Raw genomic sequence first — 14,051 nt, 5'->3', positions numbered from 1 at the left:
CTCTCATTCTATAAAAAGAAGACGCAATTTGCCAAGTATCCTCAGTCCCTGTGTAAAGCCTGTTCTTGTAAATTACCAAGTGCAGCTTGATTCTGGAATGAATCCTCCCCTTGTGTTTACCATTTTCTTATTAATGCTGTAATTTCTAATGCATTTGAAACAAGAGCATAGTGCTGTGCTGGCTACTGAACTTCAGTTTTAGTACAGAACAAGCAGATCAAATTTTTCCTGCCTCACAACTTGGACCAAGCTTGGAAAAATCACAATTAGAAGACTGTCCATGTTAAAATGAGATCTTTTCTCTCTGATAAGTGCTTTTCCACCAGTAATTCAGCACTCAGTCCCTGTATACTGTTGCTGTACCTGTTCTTTCCAGCCACAGTTCAGGAGGGCAGGCAGAGGGGGCATGCTGGAGCACAGTTGTGTCTTTGCTGTTTTTGGCCAGCTGACCACACTTCTTGGGAAGGCAGGGAAATGGTTGGACTTTTTTACTGGTCCTGATTTAAAGTGTTGATCTGGCTTCACGGAGCATAGCAGTGTAGGATAACTGGGAAGAAATCTCGTGTTTTTCTTACTTTGTGTTCCTGTGAGGTCACCTTGAGTGAGACTGGCAGCAGTGGAAATCCCAATGCCATCCCCAGGACAGGTATTATGACTTGGTGTTACAAGGCTTGGAGGGATTCTTCACATTTCTTTTGCTTTGCTCTCAGGCTTCTGATGAGTGATATTTCTGGGAATGATTTCTGGGATGCTGAACCAAGTCTAGATCAGGAGGCATCTGACAACTGTAACAGGTTTCAGACAGCAGTAATACAGGGTGGGTTTGATCTGGTGGGCAGATATAATTCACCTGAAAGCATCCAGAGTGACTTTTGTGAGTGTGTGAAAGGGGCTGTGGTAAGGGAGTGTAAGGAGCACAGGGAAGCTGATAAAGAGAAAGAAGTGAGGAGCAGGGAGTGCCTGGGGAGAGCACCACAGAGAATGGGGAAAAGCAAGGAATAGTCCAGTGCCTGCTGCAGTCATTCTGCACAGCCTGGGCTGTCCTACATGGAGTGCTTTTGTGTTAAAGCTCTGTGCTGTGAGTGCTGCCTGTGCAAGGCCACGCTCTTCTGCAGCTGCTTTGGGTTTTCCCCTTTCCAGGTTAAGTAGCTGGAGAGCTGAAATTCTTGGTTTGCTGTGGAGCTGTTGAATACAGAGCCATGCTTTCACCTCAGCTGCAGCTGACTTGTTCAGGCATTGGTTTCTTGCTTCCAAAAAAAGTTGACAATTAGTGGTCATGTTGCTAAGTCTGATAGGAACCAGACCAAGACATCCAATTAATTTCCCATAAGCACTGGACACAGTCTGATGGTGACGGCTTTTGCTGATAAATTGCATGGATTGGATTTAGTCCAACGTGAGTAGGCAAGAACCTGTACAATACAATCTCAGTGATCCCACTGGCTCTCCATTCATCTGTTTATGCATCTCTTTATAATTTCTGACTTTCTGGTCTCAAAGCCCAGATCTTGCCCTTCCTGATTCAAGCTTGATCCACATATGAAAGTATAAATGGTGTGCTAGTATTCAGCAGTGGGGGAGAGAGCACTTTGAAATGATGCAGAATATCCAAGGTGCCAAAACCGACGATACTTTGCCCAACAGTTAATTTTATTTGGGTAGGGGTATAAGCTTCCCTAAGGGCACTGTCTCTTACCAGGCAATGGATGCTTTTCTGCCAAAGCCCTGAGGTTAAAGTCTAGGAGTAGCTTTCCTGAGGTGCCTGGTTCAGGATCCAGTGATTTCCATTCTGCTGTGTGCTCAGCTGCCACTCCTATCAATAAAGGAACATGAAAATTTGAAATTTTTGTAGTTTCATAGAATCAGCTGTACTACCTCAGACAAGCAGTAGCATGAGCCAAATAATTGCAAAGAAAGAGATGAGATGCATGATATGATATGATGAACAGATAGGGAGACCCATGTGACCTGAAGAATAATGTGTGCTGCCTTCCTCCTCTTGGACTGCAGTCTTGTGTGCTCCAGAAGGATGCAGCCTGAGACATGTTCCACTGAACTACAGCATTGGGCTTTGCCATTACTTCCAGGGTTTGGTGCTTCAGATCAATTTTATTCTAACCACATGATATTTAAGGTCTCCTCCAACCCAAACCATTCTGTGATGCTATTCCTAGGGGCTGTGTAGTGAAGTTAAATCTTCCTGGGATTCATTTCATCTCGGGGAGGCATGGGCTTCTCTGGAGGTCAATGGCAAAGCAAAAGCCTCAGTTATCACCTCTCAGTTGCCTTCTCTCTTGCTCGGGGAAGGGGCTTAGGAAGATCAGGCTCACCAGGCTCAAACCCGCCCTTACAAATATCCCCTCTGTAATCGCTTCCTGGAATTTTCTTTAATCACCAGTGAAATGTATTAGTGGTAGCTTGTGTGGAGTGTTGATTGCATAGTTTGAATGCATAATCTGAGGATAGCTCAGGAAAGGAATCAGAGCAAGGAGACAAATGCACATTGCCAATTGAAACAGACAAACCCCATACAATTATATTTCGGAAGTGTGATTATTTTTAAGCTCTTTCTCCGGGAGTCTGTGTGTGTATATATATTTGTACAGACACACAAAATCATGGATTCTTTTTATTTTCTAAGAGAAAGGATAACTGTCTTTATAAGATGCAATTGATTAATATTTTCAGACCTTTTTCTTTGGGTTTAGGAGAGCAAGAAGAGAGGAAAGAGAACAGTCATGTAGTCATGAGATTCCCAGGAGCTGGATTTTATTCTTGTTGAACTTGAAACATTGTGAAATTCACGATGAACAGGTTCCTTCTCTAGAGCGCAGGAATTGCATTTCCATCATGACTTTGAAGTAAAGGCTAATTTTGCTCTGTCTGCATCAGTCAAAACATAGCACAACACAATTCAGTTTCTTTTTAGTCCTAGTTGTATTAAACTAGACAGAGCTACCATGGTGCTGTCACTGAGCTTCTCATAATTTTTCACATATTTCACTCTTTTTTTTCTCTGCTCCATTAACAACTCAGAATTCTTCCCTCTGATACATCTGAGGCTTTTCTTGTCTTGGCTACACTGCATTTTGAGGTCAGCAGTTTCTTCTTGGAGGTGAGGAAGTCCTATAATCCACATGCCTGGACATAACTGCTCAGTGTAAAGCCACCATCTTGTCTTCAGGCAGTCAGACATCCTGGTGGCCTTTTTGGTGGACACTCTTACAGCAGTGACATACTGCATGAATCAATTCCAGTAATTCTTTTTTGGTAGAGGAAATAACAGGTGTATAATTTCCCAATTCAGCCATATATAATTATATATAATTTGACTTAAATAGATCTAAAGTTTCCTCTGCTCCACACTCCCAATCTGAGGCACTCTGTTGCTCTCAAATGCTATTCCTGGAAGGAATCTGAAAATAATACTTAAGAAGTTAATAGAGAGCTTGGGATAGGGTGTAGAACGTGCCAGATAATTTTCTGCACATCTCCAAAATGCTTTTCGGTAGAAAAAGAATTCCTGTATTTTCCCAAAAGCTGCTTTTCTTTTCTTGATATAGACATTCACATGGGGGTAGGGTGGGGAAAGTTAGTCTGATGAGAATTTGCTAAAGCTCAGCTAATCATTTATTAAAGCAGTCCCTGGCTTGCCAAACTCATTAATCTCATTAACAGGGAAGGAGTGCTGTGGTGCATGGCTAGCTGAGAGCACTGTGTTTTCCAAGCAGTGTACTTGGTTCACAAGGGAAAGATTTAAATATTCAGTGTGTCACTGTTTTGTCCCTGAAGCTGAGGTAACGTGATGAGTCACTTGATCAGCTCATGCCACATCCTGGCTGTGGCCTCACACTCTGAGGGGTCCTGGAGCTGCCAGGCACTGGCCTGACATGGACCCATTGGGCTTTCAAGGTGTTCTTCATGTTTCTTGCCCTCAGATGAAATCCAGAAAATGTGAATCTCTGGAGAGGTGAGGGTTTGACATCACCACTGGGTTCACCTTGAGAAGCAAGTGGTGGCGTTCCCTTAGTGCCACGTGGTCCCTGGGTAAAGGAAGCCTGGCAGAAATGGCCCAGCTGCCCCTTCCTGAATAATCTCTCTGCCTGTGTCTCAGGAGAGTGCAGGAGCTGCCTCATTCCCTGCCTGTCCTGTGGGAGACCTCAGCTGTGCTTGGTGGTACTCTGGAGAGCAGCCGCATCAGTGTTTGGATTTGGGTCCAGGCACTTCTGGCAAAACTGAAAATCTCCTGTGCAACTTCCACATGGCACAAGCACAATGTGCACGGTGTCCTGCATTCATTATATGCGTAACACAGCATTTCTGTGCAAGTGCCAGAGCACCCTTGTGCTCCTCAAGCCTTCACATAGAAGTCCCAAAGGTCAAACCCTGTCTAGATTAGTAACTCTGTTTGTAGCAGTGACCACCTTGCCTCTCTGCAATTAGGGTTCTGTCCACGCTGTGTTTTCCATTTCCAGCTGGGATTTATAGACTTCATTGTGCTCTACAGTTCACTGCAGACAGTGATAACTTGTTGAATTTAATATTCACTGTTTTATCAGCCTCTTCACTTCCCTTTGGTTCTGAATCCTGATCATGCAATCTCTGCTCGCTCTTGCTTTTCAGGTCTGCAGCTGTCTCCAGCCTGACCTTGTCTCTTCATGCCTGCTGTTATACAGTTGATGCATTTATTGCTCTCTGTCTGCTTCAAGCTCCAGTGCTTTAGTCTGTGCCTTCCCCCCCTCCCCATTCTAAAGATATCTCCTGTCATTTCACTTTCTTTTGCCAATTTCCATCTCCTTTTCATCTCTGCTTTCTGGAGTGGGTGGGTTATTTTTGCTGACTCCATTTCCTCTCTTCTCTACATCATTTCTGAATCTCCTGCAACCTGACTGCAGCCCTTTGTACTTATTTTGACCTGGGCTGAGACACCTTCTCCAGCTTCTTCCAACTGAATGAGAGCTTCCTGATTGTCATCTTGCTCATCATTCTGCTTCCTATATTTGCCCTGATACTTTACTTGTTTTTCTTCTTTCTTGCATTTTCCCTTTTCTTCTCCTTATTGATATCAGGAAGTCTTTCTTTGTCCTCAGTGTTTTCATTCCTCACTAAGCTTCCCCAAGTCCACCAGTTCCTTCTGCAGATGTTGTGTAGACTCTCTTCTGCTTTATTGTCTTGAATGTTTCCTTGTATTTCCTCTTTTTCCTTGTTTCCCTGTGCATTCCCTCTTTTCCACCTGCTCTGGGTGAGGGCTGTGGTATCACCAACATTTTCCATACTGAGCCTGATTCTCTTTTCCTGGTGTTGTGTGAATGCTCCCAGACATCGCTGCCTGCAGCACAAGGAGGGAAGCAATGAAGGGCATGTGGGGGAGTTTTGGCCATATCCCTGTGGGTGGATGGAGTGCCTCACTCTCTAGAGGGCTGACATTGCTCACTGACTCTCCCTCAGCTGCACAAGGGTGTAACAGCAGTCCCCTGCATCTTCTCTGGGGCCTTGATGCATCAGGTCCAGGCTGCAGCTCCCCTGTCAGCTGCTAGATAAACATTACATGTTGAGATCCCTCTCCTCCCTGGGAAAACTTGAGGGTTTGGGCCCTTTTTCTCCACACCTCCCACATGGAGCAGTTTGTCTCAGTGGTTCTTGCCAGCCCTGGGAAGAGCTGTGTGGTTTGGATCCGCTCCTTTGTGCATCTCTGGAGTTTGGCAGAGCAGGCAGCACTAACTGGGCACCAGTGCAGAATGTGCTGGTCCAGGCACTGTTTGTTGCCTGACTTGTAAAGAGGAGGTGTGGTGCCACTGAAATGGGGAGGGAGGTGACTAATTGTGCAGTGGGATTGTCATGGATTCAGGATCCGGCCCCTTGGCTGACCTGCTGTACAAGTGGAGCATGGCCATCCCTAAAATACCTCTTCCTTATGTTTGAACTTGCCCCAGAAGCTGTGAATCATCACACCATTGTGTTAGGGCTTCCATAGCATGAGGATGCTACATTTGAGCCTTCAGCCCTATCATGCTGTGTTTTTCTTTGTGACTGTAAGCTATGAAAAAGCAAACTTATTTCTGCTGCCAGCATCCGTGCTTACATACGTTGAGGAGTGTTGCTCCCTAGCACCTGAAACAGATGGACAATTTTCTGTATGTGAGGAGAATAATGCTGGGGTAAAATGCAGTAACTCCCTCTTCAAGCAGTGCCAAGGCATATGATACTCATGTTTTTGTCTTCTAGCTGAGGTGGAAGGGTTGCAGGTCACTGTGCCTGAGAAGAAGAAGGTGGCCATGTTATTCCAGCCTGCTCTGCTTCGCTGCCATTTCTCTACTTCTTCCACCCAGCCAGCTGTGGTACAGTGGAGGTACAAATCCTACTGCCAGGACAGGATGGGAGAAGCTCTGGGAATGGTGACTTCTGGTTTGCAAACAATGAGCAAGAGGAACCTGGACTGGGATCCCTACCTGGACTGTGTGGACAGCAGGAGGACAGTCCGTGTTGTGGCCTCCAAGCAGGGATCTGCCATCACCATAGGAGACTTCTACAAGGAAAGAGATGTCAGCATTGTCCATGGTAACTCTCCTACCCCAGGGATGCTTGGTGGGGGCTGGGATGGACCCTCAGCAGTTTGGGACACTGGAGTCTGGCAGAAATTGTTCACTTGACTCCCTCAGAAAAGGCTGTGGGAAGAGATGTCTGGATGTCAGACATTTAGGATTCAGCCAACCAGTCCTAGATCCAAAGATAATTTCCTTTGGCACTTCCCTTCATTTAACTCTAGGTCTTCAAACACAGTATCCTTTTTTCCCTTCCATGAAGTGGAAGCTTTTTATTCCTGACTTCTGCATATTGCTGTGTATATAGATTTTGCTTAGCAAAGGGGTGGTAGCAAGAGATACAAATTCAGTCTCTGCAGAATAGGTTTTTCTTCCTTGCAAATGCCACTGCTGTTTTCTTAGTTCTGAAATACCAAGCTTATCCTACACCTCATGTTTGCTCAGCCACAGACTTAGCCTGTCATGAACCTGAACTCACACAGCCTTGGGCAGAGTGAAAGGAAGAGATTTCTGTGGGGTGAAGTCAGGTTGGGTGGAGATGAGGGATGGCAGGGTCCTCAAACATTTTTGTCTGGAAGGCTGTGTGAGAGACCTTGTCCCTCAAAAGTACAAAGTGTCTGATTGACCGGGGAGACCCCCTAGCCAGAAGTGGAGACTCATTGGTGTGGAGGGAATGTGATCAGCCTCACAAGAGGGAGTGTTTTCCTTTGTCTCTGTGTAACCTCTTCACAAATGGCTGAGGTGCTGTAGAGGAGACACTGTCTAAGCCCTTCTTTCATGACAGGAATAGTGTTGGGACCCATGCCCTAGGTGACAGGAAGGACAGACAGACATTAGTGACCCCTTGTGCTCTTGGCACTTGCAGGGTGAGCTGCCTCTGCAGCATTATCTGTTTTCCCACCTACAGCCAGAAGTCCTGACCTGTTGTTTTTTCCTGAATACTGTGATATTCTGGATGAGGTTAAACCTTCTTCTTAGAAAGGAAATGAAATGGATTTGGGGCACAGAGATGGATCCAGTGCATTCTTCCTGTAAGTGTTGGAGGGAAAACCTGACTTTTCTTTTTTGCCTTCCAGATGCAGACCTGCAAATTGGGAAGTTGATGTGGGGAGACAGTGGCCTCTATTACTGCCTTATTATCACACCAGATGATGTGGAGGGCAAGAATGAAGAATCAGTGGAGCTGCTTGTGCTTGGTGAGGCCTCTTGTTGGGCTGCTTTTCCAGCAGATACCTGATGCATCTTTCCTCCTGCTCTCTTGCTGTCTCTCCATCCCCATGCACTGTATTACTATGGGTGTAAGAGCTATGTAAAACAGTCCCTGCAGTGCTGTCACCATTGCCTTGCACCTTGTGCAGTCATTCACACCTAGGCAAAGTGGGTGGCAAATGCTACCAAACCAGAATAGTAATGTTTACACCCACACTGCTCACACGTTACACAGGCGTAAATGACTGCAGAGAGTGCGGGGCTATGGAAAGGCAGAACCCTTGTTTTTAAGGGATAAAACAAAAACTTGCAGCAAAATGAACACTTGAGACAGAGTCTTTTATCAGCAGACACCCAGAAGACATCAGATCCTGTGATTTTTGCAGTCCTCATCCCACTCCTCTGACCTGTGAGGCTGTCAAGAAGCACTGTATTGAACGTGTCAGTTTGGGAGATTTTTTTTGTGTGCCTGATAACACTTGTCCAGTTAGAGGTGCAGTTTCACAGTCATCCTAACCTGGTCTGACCTGGTGCTGCCACTAACAGGACCTGCCCTCTCTGTGGTGTGTGTGCTTGGCTCTGCTTCTGTTAAGTTCCCTTGAGCAGGGTGCTGAGCAGGATCAGTTTCTTCCCTGTTTGCAGGGTTTGCTTTCAATGGTGGCTTCCATGATACAGCTCACTGTAAAGGCCAGAAAAGCTAGAGGAGAAAAACAGAGTGGAATGGGCCTTTCAGAGACTTTTGTTGACATGCCTGGAGCTGGCTGTAGTACTTCAACCCTGGATGCTCCAGGAGAGCAAGCTGAGTTTTTCCAAGTTACCTTAAGACCTCACCATGGCTCTTGTGTGTACAGATTTTGCATCTTGTGATGGAAATATTAAAAAGCTTGGGGTGATAGTGTGTAGGTGATCTGTGGAGGTGTACAGTAGAACATGTCAAGCATTCCCTTCATCTCCTACCAAAGGTCAGAGTTTAATTGGTGTTTATATTTGGAGCTGTAGTTATCATCACCAGGTAAACCAGACTGAATGGGTGAGTGGCTGTCACAGTGCCATTGCCTCTCCTCACCCCTTTAATGTCAGCCAAACAATGGACAGTTGGAGTGGAAGGTCAGAGAGTGGAAGGTCAGTCTGGTCACTCCAGAGAACAGTGTCACACGCCTGTGTAAATCCACAGTGTGACATCTGTGTATCATCTGCCACTTGGTGACAGACCCAGGACCAACCTGTGTGGGTTCAGGTGAGGTTATCTCTGCCAGGTGGCAGTGGTAGCTGTTAAAATCCTCTCCTGAGGTCCTGTGTCTCTGCAGTGATGAGCTGCTGAATTTTTGTCCCTTTTTCACCTTCCTGTCTGGGATTTGGTGTCTTCCTCTTGTATATCTACAACTGTGCTCAGACACCAGTGATGAGACAGTACCATGGTAACAGGAAAAATTGTTTTTTCAGTGTGTGCAGAGGGCTGTGGGGAGAAAACACAGAAATCCCCTCCTTTGGAGCTGGTTTGATGTCTCTGCCCCCAGTTCATTGTGGTTATGTTGGGGGACATGTGGTTTAGGCTGCATCACCCTTGACCACATGTGCTTTCCTTTTCCACCTCTGGGGCTGACCTTGCCCTCCATGCAGCTCTCTGCCAAGTTTGGCAGCAGCATGAGAGCAGACTTGTCGTGGGCTTCCTTCTGCCTCATGCTGTTAGGCAGCTTCTGTATATTGCTTTTCCTGGGTAGAGGCAACATTCCAGCTTTTGGTGCAATCCAGGATTACCTGCCTGTTTTCCTCCTCCCCCCTCTTCCCCTTCCCACCTTTTTCTTTTCCTTCTGCCTTTGCTGTTACTTTTTTCTTTGTTTTCCTTTATCTCTCCCTATTGATGGCTAAAGGATGAAACAGCCAGTGATGAAAATACTGTTTCTTAATATTCTGCATATTCTGGGATATTTTTTGTTCCCATTGCTTGGAGGGAGACACTGAATACAGATGTAGGTTGCAGCAATTTTACAGTCCTAGAGGACATGTGATAAAAGGGTTTTGTTTGCTGTTCTGCTGCTCTTTGGGTGGAACCCAGATTCCCTGTTAGAGAGTTTGGAGCAGCAGAGGGATAGTGTGTGAGAGATGCTACGATTCCCAGAGCACATTGCTGTTTGCTCCCTGCTGACAGTGGTCTCTCAGATACAATTTACATTGCTTATTTTGGGGTTGCTGCATGATTTCAGCATAAATTAGAATTTTGAATAGAGCAGAGGTTCTATCCACTCATGTTATCCTTGGGGTGACAGAAAAATCAGAACGGAAAAGGAAATAGGAAAATATCCCTTCAAGTGGTTTCATATTAATGCCAGGATAAAAGGGCAGTTTAATACCCTGTTGAAACCATGAAAGGACTGAGAAGCAAAAATGGTAGATATCATACTAATAGCATCAATAAATTAATGGAAGTTTGTTTAGCTAGAAGTGCAGGGGCCTGATATTATACAGTGAATCATACCATGAAAAATTGATCAAAAGGCACTTTATCACAACTTATAGCAAAATCTAAAACCTGGGCAAATTACAGTATTTCCTTTATTTTTTAGGAAAGCGATCACAGAGACCTTCAGTGGCCTCTTGAGTAGCCAGGGAGCCTGGGTCATGATGGGATTGCAAGTTGGTTTTGTTACCTGGATGTGTCATGTTGACACTCAAAGCTGCTGGTCAGCATCAGAGAATCCCATGTGCTGTCCTCATGTCACGCCTGTTTCAGAAAAGCATACAAGCATTTGTTTATATCCATTTGTGCTCAGCAAAGCTGATAGGATTTGTAAAGCATACCTGATGTTAGGCATGTGTTTATTATGTTCTTTGCTGAAAAGACCATTCGGTATCTTCTGCTTAGTCAGGGACTTTAACCCTCTCTAAGGGAATCAATGCAGGTGAGGGAAGAGGAGTGGCAATCTCTGTCTCAGAAACACAGGAGATTGGGATGGTGAACCTCTTCTAGAGTAAGGAGAGAATTTAAATTAAAAAATACAATTACATATTTATTATATTTTAAAAATATAGTTGAGACCTTATTATTTGCAACTGTCTGAAAGGAGGTTGTAGCAAGGTGGGGCCTCATCCTCAAGCTGTGTTGGGAGGGGTTTCAGGTTGGACATTAGAAGGAATTTTGTCACATAAAGGTTGGTTAAACATGGGAATGGGCTGCCCAGGGAGGTGTTGAAGTCACTGTCTCTGAGGTGGTTAAGGAAAGACTGGATGTGGCACTCAGTTCCATGGTCTGGTGGTGTTTTGTCACACATTGAGCTTGAAGATCTCAGAGGTCTTTTCCAACCTACAAGACTCTGATTCTCTGATATATGTGCATTTTGATGGCATTTGGAATCTCCAAACAGGATGTAGTGTGCTGGAAGTTGTATGAACTCTGCTTCTGCTGCAGACTAGTCCAGAACTTAGCAATTCCACAGCAGGAATCAAGTGAATCTCCCTGCACTCATGTGTTTTATTAGAAAAGGAGAACCTTTGCTGACATTACAGCTGCGTTAATGAATCCCTTTGAAACTTTATACATTTTAATTTTTAAACTTTTTAATGTGATTGAATCTGAAAGGCTCAGTCCTAAATTGATGAAAGTCTACATTGCTGTTGTAGTAGCTGGCAGCTAATGTCCTGCTTCTTGAAACACAGGCAGTGCTATTAATCATATTGTTATTTGTAGCCCCTGTGTATTGCTTTTTTATATGAGAATGTCAATGGGCTTCAGTGAAGTAATTCATTGCAGCCTTTCTGAAGGGAGCTGCACGTGTACCAGTGCAGGGATGCAGCGTGCCTGGAGTAACCTTCAAACCAGAACCACAGGACAGTGGCCGTGTCATCCTGGCTTCGTGTCGCCAGCTCACATCAGGAGGCAGTCCAGCTTCATTGCATGGCCTTGCATACAGCCCAATAAGCCTTCCCAAGAGCCAGAATTCACTAACCAGGTGCAGGGACCTATGGAAGCTGCTACACTGCTCCCTTCCCAAGCTGGAAGAGCTAAAGAGCAGTGCCTGAACGTACAGCTCAGCACAGCTGGGCACCCTGGAGCCCATAGGTCTGTGCTAGCTCGGTGATGTTTGCATTCTGAGATTTTACATAGCTTAGACATGCTTCACAAAACAGTGACTCCATTCCCTGTGAGGTTCTGGAAGAGGCCAGAAAGTACTCCACTAATTCCAGTTGTTGGTTTGATGCTTTGGTTAGTGATCCATGCACTTTGCTAGACAGATATTGCCAGCTTTCTTTTCCATCCAATTCAGCAGCTAATTTTACATAAACTGTGTATCAGTAAAATATTATTTTATGGTGAATCATAGAATCATTATGGTTGGAGAAGACCTTCAGTGTCACCGAGTTCAACCTTTGATTGATGACTACCACCTCAACTAAACCGTAGCACTAAGTGCCACATCCTGTTGTTTCTTGAACACTTCCAGGGATGATGACTCCACCACTTCCCTGGGCAGCCCATTCCAGTGCTTAGCCACCCTTTCAGTGACAAAATTCTTCTGATGTCCAACCTGAAGCTGTCCTGGCACAGCTTGAGGCCATTTCTTCTCATTTTGTCACTTCTTCCCTGGGAGTGGAGTTCAACCCATCTTTCCACACCCTCCTTTCAGGCAGTTGTAGAGAGTGGTAAGGTCCCCTCTGAGCCTCCTTTTCTCTCCAGGTTGAACATCCTCAGCCACTCCTGATCAGATTTGTGCTCCAGACCCTTCCTGAGCTCCGTTCCCTTCTATGGACTCACTCCAGCCCCTCAATGCCTTTCTCAGAGTGAGGGGCCCAGACATAAACACAGGACTTGAGAGGCCTCACCAGTGCTGAGCAGAGAGCAATCACTGCCCTGCTCCTGCTGGCCACACTGTTCCTGATCCAAACCAGGATGCCACTGGCCTTGCCCACCTGGGCACACTGGCTGATGTTCAGCTGCTGTTGATCAGCTCCCCAGGTCCTCTTTCATTGCAGTTTTCCAGCCACTCTTCCCCAGCCTGTGGCTGGAAAATGCTGTGGGAAACATTCTCAAAGGCTTTATTAAGTCCAGGAAGACACATCCACAGTCTTTCTCTCATCCTCTGAGTGGGTTACCTCATCATAAAAAGGGATCAGCTTGGTCAAGGAGGACTTGCCTTTCCTAAACCCATGCTGGATCCTTCTGATCCTCTGGTTGTCCTGTATGTGCCGTGTGTTATTCCATAACCTTCCCAAGCACCAAGGTCAGTCTGACAGACCTGAAATTCCCCAAGTAAGAAGCCGAAGCTTCTCCCATTGTTATGCTTTAAATAACAACAATTAGCACTTGAGGTTTGTGTTAATTTCTGGAGACAGCTGGCAAATAACATTGGTAAGCTGACATCTTCTGCTGTTTATATAACCAGCCAGTATCCATGTAGGCTAAACCCAAAATTTAAAAAGTCTCACACCCATAGTAATAGTAGTAAAGAATGTAAAGTAAAGAATGTAGATACATATCCACACAGCATATTGTACAGTAATTAATGTGCTAATAGAGACATGTGTTGACTTTCAGTGAGGATAAATCTCCACTGGGACACGTGTGTATGGTGTGCAATGCTAATAAGGCAGTTCTTACTCAGCAAAGTGACTCAATAGCTGGTATAAATATAGCCAGGTTTGGAGTCTCTTCTATGCCAGGAGAGACTGTATAATAAAATTTGACATGATTTCGGAGATTGAAAAGTTCTTGGCAGAATTTTCCCTTACATGATGTTGGTTTTAGGATTTTGCTCTGATTTGCTGAAGAGCTGCCAGTAGCATCCGAGCCAGTGCTCGGTCACAGGAGCTGGCTGAGTTGTGCTGGTGGCCTTGTGTTGGGGATGTGTTGGCCCACATCTCAGCTGGGAAAATGTCTGTGAGCAGCTCCATGGAGAGGGCTCACCAGCCCTGAGCTGTGACCAGAGGTGGGTGGTGCCTGCAGGGGAAGGAAGTGATTGCAAACTTCCTCTTAAAAATCCTGGAAAAGTGGGGATGCACTGCCCCAGACCACTGTGCTGCCTCCTTTGGAACCTGCTTCCAGTCCCCCTCATCCTAGCCCAGCCTACTCCTGGTTATTTATTTCACACCCATTAGAAGTGCTACTTGTTGCCAAGGTTTTTTACCCCTGTTTTCCTCCTTATTTGCCAGCGACAGCCACACGCTGCTGCTCACAAAGCAGACCGGTGTGATTAAAAGACCGCGGTTACCAAGGCAGCCATGGCAACAGCCTCCTTGGAGGTCTTTGTTGCCTGCTAAAACTTTGATCTCCAAAAGGGGCTGCTGCTGTTTCTCCCTCCAATTGAA

The 14,051-nt window shown here is 45.5% G+C and overlaps 1 protein-coding gene across 10 annotated transcripts in view; it reads left to right on the top strand.

Annotated features, from left to right (window-relative positions):
• The window catches only part of ILDR2 (immunoglobulin like domain containing receptor 2), a 39,532-nt gene that overhangs the window by 3,455 nt on the left and 22,026 nt on the right, over positions 1 to 14,051 (top strand). For 9 of the 10 annotated variants that reach the window (XM_064727607.1, XM_064727634.1, XM_064727626.1 and 6 more), the window contains exons 2-3: positions 6,226 to 6,558; positions 7,619 to 7,738. In XM_064727607.1, coding sequence (XP_064583677.1) covers positions 6,226 to 6,558; positions 7,619 to 7,738 — 453 coding nt within the window. Of the gene's footprint in view, positions 1 to 470; positions 478 to 6,225; positions 6,559 to 7,618; positions 7,739 to 14,051 lie in introns of all 10 variants that reach the window. The other variant, XM_064727644.1, reaches the window with a different exon arrangement.

Source organism: Zonotrichia leucophrys, chromosome 1, assembly GCF_028769735.1.
Source record: "Zonotrichia leucophrys gambelii isolate GWCS_2022_RI chromosome 1, RI_Zleu_2.0, whole genome shotgun sequence".
In the NCBI taxonomy this organism is placed as follows: Eukaryota; Metazoa; Chordata; class Aves; order Passeriformes; family Passerellidae; genus Zonotrichia; species Zonotrichia leucophrys.
Note: the sequence above shows the minus strand (reverse complement) of the source record. Positions and strands in the feature narration are given on the sequence as shown.